The sequence below is a fragment of the Thalassophryne amazonica genome, chromosome 19 (assembly GCF_902500255.1).
Source record: "Thalassophryne amazonica chromosome 19, fThaAma1.1, whole genome shotgun sequence".
Classification (NCBI taxonomy): Eukaryota; Metazoa; Chordata; class Actinopteri; order Batrachoidiformes; family Batrachoididae; genus Thalassophryne; species Thalassophryne amazonica.
Window position 1 is genome coordinate 67,036,199 of NC_047121.1, and position 16,163 is coordinate 67,052,361.

The 16,163-nt window shown below is 39.1% G+C and overlaps 1 protein-coding gene across 2 annotated transcripts; it reads left to right on the forward strand.

The window, feature by feature from the left end:
• Window positions 1–1,715: 1,715 nt before the first annotated feature.
• reep1 (receptor accessory protein 1) lies at window positions 1,716–16,163 on the forward strand. Of its 2 annotated transcripts, XM_034159560.1 has the most exons (9): window positions 1,716–1,871; window positions 5,367–5,439; window positions 5,528–5,604; window positions 5,700–5,820; window positions 8,424–8,537; window positions 9,146–9,308; window positions 12,590–12,846; window positions 12,984–13,016; window positions 15,803–16,163. In XM_034159560.1, the coding sequence occupies exons 1-9, from the start codon at window positions 1,840–1,842 to the stop codon at window positions 15,872–15,874; spliced, it is 942 nt and encodes a 313-aa protein (XP_034015451.1). In that variant the 5' UTR covers window positions 1,716–1,839; the 3' UTR covers window positions 15,875–16,163. The 2 variants fall into 2 exon arrangements, with proteins under 2 accessions (XP_034015451.1, XP_034015450.1); XM_034159559.1 differs by having other exon boundaries at window positions 12,590–13,016.

The window sequence follows — 16,163 nt, forward strand, 5'->3', positions numbered from 1 at the left end:
CTGTGACTGAAGAAACTGCATAGTGTAAGTTTTTGAATTTTGCAGCATCGCTCACAGCTTCATATTGGAGCGGGGACGAAATTTCAACAAAGCTGTACAAATCTAGGCTTGCATCTCAGATGTGCCACCTGGCAAACTAGCTGAAATTTTGTGTTTTCTTTTTTAAATAAAACTTTCTTGATCATTTTTTTACATATATATTTCTGGACAGTTTTATACTTCTATTTATGCATAATGTGGGTTTTTACATAGTTTTTTTAAACAGGTCAATACATATATGTAATAACTTGTCAAGTCATGTGATTCTCTCACCAGCTGTTTCATTTAAATTTTAATTAGGACCATTTTTATATTTCTGACATTTTTTATTATTATTGCTGACAATTTAATGCTTCTGGATAATTTTTAGATTTCTATTCACGCATGATGTGTACTATTGTGCACTACTTTTTTATCACACTAATACATTTTTGAACTAGAGGCACTCAGAGAGTGCAAACCTCCGCCAAGGCCATGGGGTCACTGACGCCATAACATCTACATGCCGTGGAATCATTGAACCTAAAAAAGTCTAACGATGTTTGCTCAGTAGTAAAAAAAAGTTTCATCTGCTGTGACTGGCTAGCACGTGGCCTTAGCACTTGGCATCACAGTTTACTGCAACTTGCACCTTTCCCAGAAGCTACTGTCATCTGAGCACTGATATTGATATTGCACGTGCTTATAGACAAAAACAAATAAGAGCCAAAATTAAATTTATTATTCAACTAAACTGCAAATATATGAATTTTTTAACATTTATTAAACACTTCTCTAAACAAGGCCATAGGGTCACTGACCCTAAAGAGATTCCCTCCTTGGCACAGTGATCTATTTCTTTTTGTCTCTTTCTCTAAAATTGTATATAATAATCATTAGATTATTAATATATAAACAAAAATAAATTTAAGAAATATTACAATTTGAAAACAAATGCACCCGAACATGATGACAGCTGCAACTGCTTAATGCTAACTTTTAACATAGAAAATGCCATAGACATGCTAACGCTTTAGCATCGGGATCCGGATTGTGATCCGGATCACCACTAAAATTTAATCACTTGTTCCTCTTGTCATTTCCAACCACTCCACAAAATTTAATCAAAATCCGTTCAAAACGTTTTGAGTTATCCTGCTGACAGACAGACAAACAAACGCGACCGAAAACATAACCTCCTTGGCGGGGGTAATCATTAGATTACTAATATATAAACAAAAATAAATTTAAGAAATATTAAAATTTGAAAACAAATGCACCCGAACGTGATGACAGCTGCAACTGCTTAATGCTAACTTTTAACATTGAAAATGCCATAGACATGCTAACGCGTTAGCATCGGGATCCGGATCGTGATCCGGATCACCACTAAAATTTAATCACTTGTTCCTCTTGTCATTTCCAACCACTCCACAAAATTTCAACAAAAATAAATTTAAGAAATATTACAATTTGAAAACAAATTCACCCGAACGTGATGACAGCTGCAACTGCTTAATGCTAGCATTTAACATTGAAAATGCCATAGACATGCTAACACGTTAGCATCGGGATCCGGATCACCACATCATGGCGGAGGTAGTCATGATCCTTAATCCTGTCTGTGCTCTCGGTGGAGACCAAAGTCCTCCTGCGACAGCGCCATCTGTGGCCACTGAGGGTTTCCGTCTGCTGTCTGTTTTTCGCGCATCACGCCGCCGTCGCCGCTCCCGTGCGTCCGCACGCTGCCGCTTCGACGCGCCTGTCATCTGGAGGAAACTCCTCCCTGCAGACCGCGCGTCCTGTCGCCTTTCCAGCGCAATGGTCTCCTGGATCATCTCTAGGCTCGTTGTGTAAGTCATATTGGAATTACAACCCCGATGTCACATATAGGAGGACGGCAAAACCGGAGCTTCAGGTTGTTTGCGGATTTTTTTTTTTACGCGCGTGTGGGAGCAGCGCGCGTTAAAATCCACCATTTATCACATTTATTATGATCGGTGCGCGAGGGAAGGTGATCGATCTGTCTGATTTTGACTGGAAAACAGTGTGACTTTTGGTGTTTTGGGAGAAGAGAGAGAGAGCCAAAGCGCACAGACTGGACTTGTTTTTCATCATTTCATCAAGTGCGTTTTTATCCCAGACAAAGAGCTGATTGGCCAAATTAACTGCCGTGTCGTCTATAAGGTGATAATGTGAAACAGGCCTCAGTCAGATGAGCAAAAAAAAAAGAAAAAAAAAGATAAATGTCCCTCAGTGGTGATACAGGAGTGGTATATTCAACAAAACAAAAGGGATGGGTCAACCGTCTCCGGTTACAATCCAGGAATATCCGCGTTCATATCCTACAACATGCGCACACATTAATATCATCTTTATTGACGTGAATTTTAATACAGCTTGATCACATTTTGGTGATGATTTTTTTATTTTTCAAAGCTGCAAAGCGTGAGTCAGCGTCAGGGCGCAGACAGCAGGCCCGAACCTCAAAATACTGAGCGACATAAATCTTCTGGACTATAAGACACATGTCTGGATCAGTCCTGGTGATATGTAGGCTGGATTGAGTCCCGGTTTGGCGCAGATCCGTTTCTTGCCCGTCCTTACAGGCGCATGTGGTTGTGCTGGTCTGAAGTCCCAGTGAGGTGCAACATGATGTGGGTCAGTAATCTGATCAGGTTGCACTCTCAGCTGTTGCCCGGCTTTTACACTTCGACACACTTAGCAGCACAGGTGTGCACACGAATAGAAACATGCAAGAATAGCAAAACAGATAAGATGATTTTACCTCGTGCATATTATGAAGATCAGCATTTTGCACTGAAAAAAGACAGAATTGTTGGACCAACTTAAAAGTGCTTCAACTGGGAACACTCCATTGAATTAGGTTCATCCATTCATTCATTTTTAACCACTTATCTGGTCTGTCCTAGTGGCAGCAGAGCAAGCAGCTCATCCCACATTTCCCTATCCTCTGCCAAGTCCTGTAACTCTTCCCGGGAGATCCCAAGGTGTTCCCAAGCCAGTTGAGGAATATAATCTCTCCAGTGTCCTGAGTCTTCCCCGGGGGCGTCCTCCTGGTTAGACATGCCTGGAAGACCTCCCTAGGGAGACAACCAGGGGGCATCCTCACCAGCTGCCCAAACTGCCTCGACTGGCTCCTTTCAAAAGAAGGTTCATCCAAATTAACAAATAATATTCATGACAACTTGTTAACCAAACAGGTTTACAGCATCCCCTTTAAACACTCACTCATCTTCAACTGCTTACTCCAATTAAGGGTCATGGGAGGCTTGAGCCTATACCAGCACTCATAGGGCGTGAGGTGGGGTACACCCTGGACAGGACGCCTGTCACAGTGCCACATACAGACAAACAAACAGATTCTGTCTATTTAAAGTTTCCAGTCCACCTAACCTGCATGTCTTTGGATGTGGGAGGAAGCCGGACCCCTAGAGGGAACCCACGCAAACATGGTGAGAACATGCAAAATCCACACAGCAAGGCCCCAGGTGGGAATCGATCCCATGACCTTCTTGCTGTGAGGCAACAGTGCTAACCACTCATCCACCATGCTGCCCTTTAACCAAACAAAGAACAAAAAAACAATAATTTACTGTAACCAAGTGGTCAGAGCACTTACTTTCAAAGCAGAAGGTTCTCAGTTCAAAACCCTCTTTGCCCATTCAACATATAATGTGGAGTTGGCATTCAGAGTAAAACGTCCCAAATCAACATGCTGTGGTGACTGTGATCCTGACCAAAAAGGGAGAAGCCAAAAGGACAAGTTTACTGTATGCAAGCAATTTTTATCTACTCTAAAATTTATAGTGACAAAACAAAGTATAATGCCTTACGCATTGTCACCATGTTTGTTTGTTTTTTTACATCACTTAAATTGTTTGTGTCACTGTATGCACAAAACATTCTACTTACTTAAATATTTCAAGTTTGTGTAACTTGAAATATTTAAGTAAGTAGATTTTTTTTTTAACTTTGAGTTTATACAACTTAATCTGTTTGATTAATTTGTGCATTCAGGTTTACAGTTTTCAGGTTTACAGTTATCTTTTGAATATTCAGTTTGTATATACAAAACTGAATATTCAAACGATACTTGAAGCAGAATTGCAGATCCAACATGAAATGTGCTGTTCTGTAACAGGTTCAGGGCTTCTTTTGTAGTGAGTATTTTTTATGGCAGCACCCTCACATGGGGGTGAATATGAGGCATTAGTCTGTAACGTGCTTTGAGGGTCTGATGCAGATGGAAAAGCAATATATAAATGCAGTCCATTTACCATTTTACCATTTCTGTGTTTTGAGTTTAGTGTCTTATTCAAGGACACAGAATTTTTGACTTATTTGGATTCACGTTGTGGAATGTGTTGTCTGGAAATCAGAAATTTGCAGGATTTACCCCTGACTGACTCCTGGATGTTTCCATAACAGATTACCTAAGTAGGGTCATTTTAATTAATTAATTAATTTTTATTTTAATTTGTCAACTTAATGGATTTTTTTTTTCTCTGAGAAATAAATTCATTTGAGCTAAATCAACTTAAATGAGCAGAACATCTTTTTTAAAAATGTAGCCATGTTGCACAAAGAAGCAGTAGAAGCAGGTTTGTAACAGTTTGTGTCAGCTGAGCTGCAGGTGCTGACGTCACTGTGTTCAAATGTATTTCAATTGTCTTTTTTTCCCTTTTATTTCCAAAATGACTGACAAAGAATCACCCTTACTGTTGCAAACATTTTCTAAGATATGTAACAGACTGACTTTACTCACAGTTTGGACATTGAATCCAGCTGTACAGACTTTTTGAGTGCACTCAAAAACATAACATCTAACTAATGTTTTTAAGTTGAGTAAACTAAAAACAAATCTGTGGAGCCTTGGGTTATTAAGTTTTCCCAATGTTGTAACAGTATTGCATCATTTATCTATTTATTTAGGTTTTTTTTGGACATACATAGTAAATAAATAATAAATTCAGTTTATTTATATAGTGTCAAATCACAACAAAGCTGCCTCAAGGCCCCAACCCCTTGAGCAAGTTGCAGGGAAATACTCCCTCTGGTGTTTTTTTTTTTTTTATGAGGAAGAAACCTCAAGCAGACCAAATTAAAGGGAGTGACCCACTGCTTAGGCCATTCTAACATTAACAGAGATTGGCTAAAACAAAATACAATGCAGAAAATCAATCTAAAAATTTAATTAAGTGTTGTTCCACTGTGATATCACGCCAGCCATGACTAGTACATTTTATTCATTATTTTACACATTTTTAATTACCTTTTTCTGTTTATATGTACATTTGCTGTGCTCTGTGTTTTGTTCCTTGCAGACTAGTGTTTGGTACATTATATCCTGCATACTCTTCTTATAAAGCTGTGAAGTCAAAAGATGTGAAAGAATATGTGAGTATATTAATATGTAAGTTTAGAAGAATGTGATTCTGCAAGATGTCACCTGTAAATTATACGTTACTGTCCTATTGCACTTTAGGTAAAATGGATGATGTACTGGATAATATTTGCCATTTTCACCACGATAGAAGTATTTACAGATATGTTTCTTTGTTGGTAAGTGACCAACAAAGTGAATTTTAAAAAGCCTTATTAATGGTTTTGTATCATATAACATATTCTGTGGCCTCTGTTCGTTGTCTTCCTTGCAGGCTTCCTTTCTATTATGAACTGAAGATAGCCTTTGTGGTGTGGTTACTGTCCCCTTACACTAAAGGCTCCAGCGTGCTCTACAGGAAGTTTGTTCATCCCACACTTTCCTCAAAAGAAAAGGTGAAACCTCTGCCTTGCTTATTCACGCTATCTGATGCTGCTCAAAGAACAGTTTATCTTAAATTATTGAGATCTGGCTGTAAATGAGCTTTTGCGGTTTTGTGCCAAATAGAATTTCAGCTCTGCAGCTGTCTGAAGAACAGAAGTGTCTTTATGCTCATTGTTCAGAAGGTTTTGCTTAAGAGAAAAAAGAAAAAGAAGAAATGTCACAGTGCCGTCACCTTTGGCTTTTTTTTTTTTCTTTATGTCTGAGTCAGAAAACACGTGATGGAAATAAGTCATAGAACTTTAATAAAAGGCTTTAGAAGGGTGATGCATGCATAGCCTGTGCCCACAGAATAATGTACTGTGTAATATTTTGGGACATGCCATTAAGTCCCTCACATGATCTGTTGATCATTGTAAGCGTTACATTGTCGAATGTCAGTAGTTGCAGAAATATCCTAGGAAATGTGATTTAATTTTTTTCTGACCTTTGACCCGATCCACTCCAATAGTTAATCATCTGGAAACATTCACCCAAAGAACATTCCTACCAAATTTGGCAAAAGTCTGTTCACTCATTTGTGAGTTATTTTGTGCACAAACATGAGTAATACCGTGCATTCCCGCTGGTTTGCAAGGTAACTAGAAGAGTAGTGAAAGACAGCATACCTCCACCAACAGCCAACATTGTTTACATGGCCTCTGTTCACATTTTCATTTCTATGATTCTGATTGCTTACCTTTGATTGTTTTCATCCTGATTTGTGATCCCAGTAACATATTTGATTATGTTTATTGTATTTGATCCTGATCACTGATTTTAGATCCTAATTGCAGTCTGTCAGCAGAAAATTCTAAACGACTGTTGATTGTGGTCACTGAGCTTTGATCCTGAATGCTGTCCCACCTTTAATTGTGATCACTGAGCTTTGATTCTGATTGCTGACCTACCTTTGATTGTGATCACAAGGGTTTGATCCTGATTGCTGACCTATCTTTGATTGTAATCACTGAACTTTGATCCTGATTGCTGAACTTTAATTGTGATCATTAAGCTTTGATCCTGTTGGCTGACCTACCTTTGATTGTGATCAATGAACTTTGATGCTGGTTGCTGGTCTTTGGTTATGATTACTGAGCTTTAATCCTGATAGCTAGTTTTTGGTTGTGATCATAGAGCTTTGATCCAGATAGCTGATGACTGATTGTGATCAATGAACTTTTATCCTGATTGCTGACATACCTTTGATTGTAATCAGTGGACTTTGATCCTGATTGCTGACCTACCCTTTGATTGTGACCAGTGGAATTTGATCCTGATTGCTGGCCTACCTTTGATTATGATCAGTGAGCTTTGACAGTGATTGCTGGTCTTTGGTTGTGATAACTGAGCTTTAATCCTGATAGCTGGTCTTTGGTTGTGATCATTGAACTTTGATCCAGATTAATGACCTACCCTTGATTGTGATAACTGAGCTTTGAATACTGATTTCTGGTTTTTGGTTGTGATCATTGAGCTTTGATCATGATTGCTGAACTTCCTATCAAAGGAATCAGGAGGAGACATCAAAAATTCCTGACTATAGGATCAAAACATCAAGGACTAGAGAGCAAAGGCAGTATAGTATCAGGGTCAAATAAATCAGGATCAAAGTTTAAAGCTGAAAGACCAAAGGCCCCATTGGTAATTTTTTTAACAATTGTCGTAGGACATTTATAAATCTACTTTTTAACATTTTGAGAAAAAGAATGTTAGTGTTTAAAAAACCGTAGGGCATTGATATTTGTAGTTTATAACATTTTGAGAAAAAGAATGTTAATGGTTTTTTTAAATAATTGTTGTAGGGCATAGATAACTTTAGTTTATAACATACTGAGAAAAAGAATGTTAGTGTTTTTTTTAATAGTTATTGTATAGGGCATTGATAATTGTAGTTTATAACATTTTGAGAAAAAGAATGTTGTGTTTTTTAACAATTGTTGTAGGGCACTGCTAACTGTAGTTCATAACATTTTGAGAAAAAGAATGTTAATGGGTTTTTTTAAATAATTGTTGTAGAGCACTGACAATTGTAGTTGTTAACATTCTGAGAAAAAGAATGTTGTGTTTTTTAAACAATTGTTGTAGGGCATTGATAACTGTAGTTTATAACATATTGAGGAAAAGAATGTTAGTGTTTTTTAACAATTGTTGTATAGGGAATTGATAATTGTAGTCTATAACATTTTGAGAAAAATAATGTTGTGGTTTTTAACAATTGTTGTAGGGCATTGCTAACTGTAGTTTATAACATTTTGAGAAAAAGAATGTTAATGGTTTTTTTAAATAATTGTTGTAGGGCATTGATGATTGTAGTTGTTAACATTTTGAGAAAAAAGAATGTTGTGTTTTTTTAACAATTGTTGTAGGGCATTGATAACTACAGTTGTTAACATTTTGAGAAAAAGAATGTTAGTGGTTTTTTAATCATTGTTGTAGGGCATTGGTAACTGTAGTTGTTAACATTTTGAGAAAAAGAATGCTAGTGGTTTTTTTTTTTTTAACAACTGTTGTAGGACATTGATAACTAGTTTCTAACATTTTAAGAAAAAGAATGTGTTTTTTATACTTGTTTTAGGACATTGATACCTATATCTGCCAAGCAAAAGACAAAAGCTATGACACACTGATGCACTTTGGGAGAAAAGGGCTGAATGTTGCTGCCTCAGCCGCTGTCATGGCTGCAACAAAGGTACTCCCCGACTCTGACATTTACTAACTTCTGACATACGCGTACTGTATGCTGTGACTCAGCTAATGGTGTAAATCCTATTGTTTTTCATTCAGATGGTAAAGAAGGCTTTCTGAGCAGTGCTTAGGATAATCCTTGCATTCCCCCCCCCACTAAAATAATAGTATTATTAAAAACTGCACGTCTTTGTGCAACTGGGACACACTAAAAAAAGTGAAAACCAAAATAAACTGTTTAAATTGGTCAGAATAGGCGCATCTTCTTCACTTCAGCACTAGATGACACTAAATCCTACACAGTGTAGCTTTAACCTAATCATGTTAACTGGACCTGCAACACATGGTTGTTTAAATGAGTGACGCTAACTGTAACAAATTATCATAATTAATTATTTTGTGGTTCCGGCTGACATAGCTACATTACATATATAACATGTATAACATTTTAAAATTCTGTGCTGATAAATGATCACACCAAAGTATGCAGTCTGCAACTTCAACACTAGATGGCACTAAATCCTACACACAGCAGCTTTAATATAATTTGGAAAAGTTGATCCAACAATTCTCTTTTTTAGTGCTTTGAAAAGCTGGTGTTTGACATTCTAGGGTCAAGGAGTGTTGTCAGATCGACTGAGGAGTTTCAGCATGCAGGATCTGTCCTCCTTCCAGTCGGATCCTGCTGAGGCCGGCTCTGGTACCAGGCAGCCTGTGGCGGCGCAGCACCAGGCCAGAACGATGACACGCAGCAAGTCTGAAAGCTCCAGTAAAGGTGAGGCGATTATACTGCCAGATCTCCACTTACTACATTAAAGACCAAGTTCTTGAGTCATATTCAAACTTTACTCAGGTACATCCTAAGCACAAGATCATATTAAAGTTAGTGTGGGATTGAAAATTCGTACATAAAATTCTCTTTTAGTGGTGGATCACTGAACATATTGATTATTACAGTCAAACAAACTCTGATAGTTTGGATTGTATTATGTGGAATTTTGTGTTCCTGTTCAAGCCAGATAAAATTGTTCCATATGCTTGACTTCCTGAACCCATGACCTCAGTCCCATTTTCCTGTTTGGACCAACTCAGACCTCGGGCTCTGTCTGTGCAAAAAGACATGTAGTTTGAGGTGTTTTCCCAAAGTTTTATATCATACAGAAACAACTGTCAGTTGATTTTATTATTACGACCGCCAAGGATCTAATAAAAAAAAAAAAAAATCAGCATTTATTTATTTATCTGTCTGTCTGTTAGCAGGATTACGTCAAAACTACTGCACGGATTTTGACAAAATTCTCACCACAAATAGAAGGTAGGCTATGGAAAAATCTGTTCAATTTTGGAGGTGATCCGGATCTGGATTCTGGCTCAAGATTTCACTTTATATAGGCTTTGAAGGATTACGTCAAAACTACTTTACGGATTCTCACCAAATTTGCATGACAGATAGATATTAAACCATGGAAGACTCCACTGAATTTTGGAGGAGATCCGCATTTGGATTGGCAGAAATCTTGCATTATTGTGTTATAAAATATTGTTTTCACAGTATAACTATGAGCATTGAGCACAGATAATAGGATTTTTTTTGTTATGTTTATCAATATGTACGACATGTTAGACACAGCTGACCTTAATACTTCCAATGCTTCTACACTCACCGGCCACTTTATTACGTACACTTTGTTAATATCTGGTTGGACCCCCTTTTGCCTTCAGAACTGCCTTAATTCTTCATGCCATTCAACAAAGTGTTGGAAACATTTTTCAGAGAAGTTAGTCGATATTGGCATGATAGCATCACGCAGTCTCTCCATTCTCCTCTGACATCAACAAGGCATTTTTGTCCACACAACTGCCGCTCACTGGATATCTTCTCTTTTTCGGAATGTTCTCTGGAAATTCTAGAGATGGTTGTGCATGAAAATCCCAGTAGATCATCAGTTTCTGAAATACTGAAATGCCAACAACCATGCCACTTTTGTCCCCTAAAGCCCCTTTTTTTCCCCAGTTTGAACTTCAGCAAGTTGCCTAGATGCCTAAGGGTGATTCTTAGACTACGGGCACTTATTATGTCCTTTGATCATATTGTATGAAAAACAGAAAAAAGGGGAAATTTCACACTTTTATAGTTATCTTTACAATGAAAGTGTGTTAAGAAATTTGTTCTAGTAGTCTATGATGACTTTTTCACCTTTTTTCAGCATCATTATATGCAAATATTGCCGTTTTGTGCTTGTCCCACACCCAGACTTTTGATCTTCAATGATAAAAATGAATGGTAAAGAAACGTTTTTTCTAATGTTTTAAAATATCTCTGAATAAAATATCAGTAAAATAATCAAAACAGTATTCAATGTCATACAACTGTTGTGATTTTTTTAAACAAAATGTAGTTGTCCCACACTATTGCCGTAATTTCCACCACAACACTGTAATTTCCCTTTAAACAGTTTGTATGAAAGATTGTTTGGGTAGTTTCTATGGAGATAAACAGTGACATCAGAGCACATGTATATAGCGCCAAATCACAACAAACAGTTGCCCCAAGGCGCTTTATATTGTAAGGCAATGGTGTAGTGGAAATTACATTTACAAGGCCAATAGTGCCCGTAGTTAAAGAATCACCCCTAAATGCATTGAGTTGCTGCCATATGATTAGCTATTTGTGTTAAACAATTGAACATGTGTATCTAATAAAGTGGCCAGTGAGTGTATTTATCATGAGGGCTCAAAAACCACTGGATCATTTTTCACAAAAATTGTAATAATGTTGGGGCTGGATCCAGATGAAAAGACCTAATGAGAAGAATTTTATACTAGATTACAGAAAAACTAATAAACCAATTTCAAGGATGCTTGGTGAAGACATTGGGTCCAGGCTGGAATAGAAACAAAATAAAAATTTTGGCTGGAATCTGAAATGTGTAACACTGAGATTTCAATCTGAGAGTTGACTGGAGCTCAGATGGCAAAGCTGGATTTCAATTCATCATAAGGTCTGTAGATTTGATTGCCCCAAAGTAGGCTTGGGTAAGACGCTGAGCCCCAAAAAGCTCAACCTTGGGTGATGTTGATCCGACACAGAGTTGTAAATGAAGAGGACAAGCGTGCACGTTGTCATTGTTGACAGTACCTTGAAGTTTTATTTGACCAGCGCTGGCAAATGTGTGTTTTGGGTCCTCGCCAAGTTAAACCTGTCTTGCCTCTCAGACTGCAGAACTCAGAACAACCCAACTCGAGGCCTGGGTAGACTACAGCAACGCTACACGCAATCGCAACTGCCCTCCTCTTTAGTTCCATGTCATCGCTGTGGGCCGCGACATACAGTACCAGAATGTACATTGTAAGAGAAGCCCAGTAGACAAGCAGTTTTCAGCATTTTTTTCTCAGAAGATGATGTATTTAAAAAAAAGGTATTTATTCAAGTTCAAGCCAGTCAGATGACTGAGCAGCAGTAAATTGGCCAATCATCTTCTTTCCCTTTGTAGCACGACAAGGTGAGGTTAAGAATGCTGAGGGGTCGGCGTCATTCCACCAGTTGATTACCCATAATTCCTTTCACTACGTCATCGAAAAGCCGCACTAATATCCAGTATTGCCGCTGTGTAAACCAACTTTAATTTTTAGATCTGACAAATCAGATAAATGACCCCTCTCAGTAACAGGTCAGCAAAACTGTTCCACTAAAAAAATCTTTACTTGACCCTGTTGTCCAGCCATAAGTCAGGATTCATTTATTTTTAATTTGTTTATTTATTGTCTTGCAGCATAATCTGTTAAATTAAGAACAAAAAACATGCCAGCTTTATTGCATCTTTGCAGGATTTACGAAATGGACCCAAACAGACACACGTATGTTAGTATTATTTTGCAGCAAGAAAAATGTTTTCTTATTTGTGGGGTTCAATTCCCTGATGGTCAGACAGAAAAATCAATAAGGTGCCTTTAATCTAGTGCATCACAAAAAGTATTTCCCCTTCAATCTAATGGTAAATACATAGAATTTGTGTCCAGAGTTAGTTTTCCCACCGACCTTTCTCCACGGTACAGGACACGATTTTGACATGAATGAATATGAGGTGTTGGACAGCTGGTACTCCAAGGACTCGGTGTCCCAGACTATTTCAACTTCTGAGACTGAGACTGAGCCCGAGCCTGTTACACCCTACGTAATCCCCAAACCCGTCTCCACGCCTACTCCACCTCCCAGTCCTCCAGCTCCAGAGCAACCTGAGAGGGTGGAGAAGGAGGTGCAGACAGCATCACACTCCCCTCAGGTCAAGCTGGTTAAGAGGAAGGCTCCTGAGGTACTGTCCATTAAACATGGCTGCTCAGCTCTGCCTGATTCTAACTGCCCCATAAGACTGATGATTAACTCACTGATTCACCCCCCCCCCTTTTTTTTTTTTTTTTTACTTCTGTGTGGCTACATGAATCATCACAGTCCAGTGCTTCTGCAGCTGTGGATAGTGTGCCGGTAGGTTTTGTGCACTGATGACCCTGCAACATGTTTTGGGATTATTTCGTGGAAAATAACATGATGCTGGTGTGGACCGTGTGATGTCATTGCAAATGTTGATTTTGTGACTGATATGAACTTACTATATTAAAGCCAATACTTCTAATAATCCTAACCTGTGTCACCAGTCTTCTCCTCAAACTTGTGCAAAACTGCACATTATGATCTACAGTAGCTGGGGGAGGTGATGGTCTCGTGGTTAAAGCGGTGGGCTTGTGACTTGAGGATCTGCAGTTCAAATCCCATCAGGCTGCAGAATCACTAAGGGTCCTTTTGGGATTTTAGGGATTAAGAACCTTAATCCCCAAATTAATCTTGATGTGCAGTTCAGCACGTTGCATGGCAACACACCAACATTGATGTGTGTGAATGTGAGGCATCACTGTAAAGTACACTGAACAAAAATATAAACGCAACACTTTTGGTTTTGCTCCCATTTTGTATGAGATGAAGTCAAAGATCTAAAACTTTTTCCACATATACAATATCACCATTTCCCTCAAATATTGTTCACAAACCAGTCTAAATCTGTGATAGTGAGCACTTCTCCTTTGCTGCGATAATCCATCCCACCTCACAGGTGTGCCATATCAAGATGCTGATTAGACACCATGATTAGTGCACAGGTGTGCCTTAGACTGCCCACAATAAAAGGCCACTCTGAAAGGTGCAGTTTTATCACACAGCACAATGCCACAGATGTCGCAAGCTTTGAAGGAGCGTGCAATTGGCATGCTGACAGCAGGAATGTCAACCAGAGCTGTTGCTCGTGTACTGAATGTTCATTTCTTTACCATAAGCCGTCTCCAAAGGCGTTTCAGAGAATTTGGCAGTACATCCAACCAGCCTCACAACCGCAGACCACGTGTAACTACACCAGCCCAGGACCTCCACATCCAGCATGTTCACCTCCAAGATCGTCTGAGACCAGCCACTCGGACAGCTGCTGAAACAATCGGTTTGCATAACCAAAGAATTTCTGCACAAACTGTCAGAAACCGTCTCAGGGAAGCTCATCTGCATGCTCGTCGTCCTCATCGGGGTCTCGACCTGACTCCAGTTCGTCGTCGGAACCGACTTGAGTGGGCAAATGCTCACATTCGCTGGCGTTTGGCACGTTGGAGAGGTGTTCTTTTCACGGATGATGCGAAGGAGATGTGTTGCACTGCATGAGGCAAATGGTGGTCACACCAGATACTGACTGGTATCCCCCCCCCCCCCCCCCCCAGTAAAACAAAACTGCATCTTTCAGAGTGGCCTTTTATTGTGGGCAGTCTAAGGCACACCTGTGCACTAATCATGGTGTCTAATCAGCATCTTGATATGGCACACCTGTGAGGTGGGATGGATTATCTCAGCAAAGGAGAAGTGCTCACTATCACAGATTTCGACTGGTTTGTGAACAATATTTGAGGGAAATGGTGATATTGTGTATGTGGAAAAAGTTTTAGATCTTTGCGTTCATCTCATACAAAATGGGAGCAAAACCAAAAGTGTTGCGTTTATATTTTTGTTGAGTGTACTTAGTGCATCTGCTTCAGATGAAAAAGTGCTATAGTTTTTTTTGTTGTTGTTGTTTGTTTACTCTAGACTTACCATTTTACATCAGCAAGTTTCATCATCACCTATAAAGTCTTGGAGCTTTACCACATACACTGGGTTAAATTTAGCCCCCTGGTGGCCAAAACCAGAATAAGACACACTCAACCTCAAAGTTCTGCAAGGAATAATCTACATTAGCAAGTTTTATCCATATACTGCATGTTGTTGTAATCATGATAGTTAAACTCCTTGAAGTATTATCATGTACACTAGGTTACACAGATTGATGCAAGGGTGGTGGCCAAGCAATTAAGTGTACGTGTTTATATTGTGGAAGGTTCCAGATTCAAACGTACCCCTGTCCATCCTCCAATATGGAGTTGCGTCAGGAAGGGTATCCAGCGTAAAACCTGTGCCCAATCAACATGCAGCTCCACCGTAGATCTGCTGTGGTGACAAGCGAAAACAAGGGAGATGCCGAAGGGCCTCACTAACTAGGTAACTGAGACTGAATCCCCTGGTGGCCACAGTTTGAATTGAAACACATCCAATGTTGACCTTGTGCAAGGCTGCAAGGTCTCAGCAAGCATCATCATGACCCATGAGCCTTTTTGGCATGATCACGTTCACTACATTACAGAGATTCAGCCCCCTTGTGGCCACAATCACAACTGAAATATCCCCAAACAAACTTATGCAAGGCTGCAAGATCTTAGCAAGGTATACAAGTTTTATCTTTACTTTAGGTCTTTCTGGTTTTATGATGTACACAAGGAGACCTTCTGCCTCCTGGTGGCAACACATAGAATTGAAATGCACCTAACAACAAACTTAGTGCGTTAGTAATCTTGTGTACCAAGTTTCATCTTGATCTTCGTCAAGGTATAATCTATATTAGCACATTTCATCACAATCCATTGAAACACACCCATCAAACGTGACCTTGTGTACCCCATTTGATCTTGACAAACAAAATCTATCAAGATTTCAGACATTAACTGCACAGACACATTAGCACAAAGTCAAGCAATTCCTGAACTTGCTGTTTTTGGCGACGGGTTAAAAAAATACAGGATCTAGTATGTTTGTTTGGCATGGCAATGCACCGCTACGTTACACTGCACTGTAAATAACGTACTAGTGGCAGCTAGCTGGCTAATCTCCATCTGTGTGCTTTTATCACCGTCTTTCCTTCATTCCAGCCTCCTCATAGAGTCTTAAGGCCTCTCACAAGATCCAGGAGTGCTTTTTCTTCAAACAACGAAGCCATGTGAAACTTGCCTTCAAGACTACTCCAGCTGCCTTTGCTGCAAGAAGTAAAAATACTGAATGGCCAAAAGCTACATGACTGAAGCAGCTTTGCTTTGGAACAAGGTATTACCAAAGTGACCTACAACCCCTCTCTCTCTCTCTCTCTCTCTCTCTCTATATATATATAGCAAATATATAGCTTACGGTAAGAGGTTTTTCATGTTGAGAGATCTTGCTTTTTTGTTTTGGTTATTGATACTGTTGATGTATGTTCATCCTTTGTTTTTGTATACATGATCAGGTTTGGGTAGG

Coding starts and splice junctions, on each gene's coding strand:
- reep1 (XM_034159559.1), top strand. CDS start 1,840: ATGGTCTCCTGGATCATCTCTAGGCTCGTTGT. Junction 5,821..8,423: donor CACTTTCCTCAAAAGAAAAG/GTGAAACCTCTG, acceptor TACTTGTTTTAG/GACATTGATACCTATATCTG. Junction 8,538..9,145: donor CTGTCATGGCTGCAACAAAG/GTACTCCCCGAC, acceptor TTGACATTCTAG/GGTCAAGGAGTGTTGTCAGA.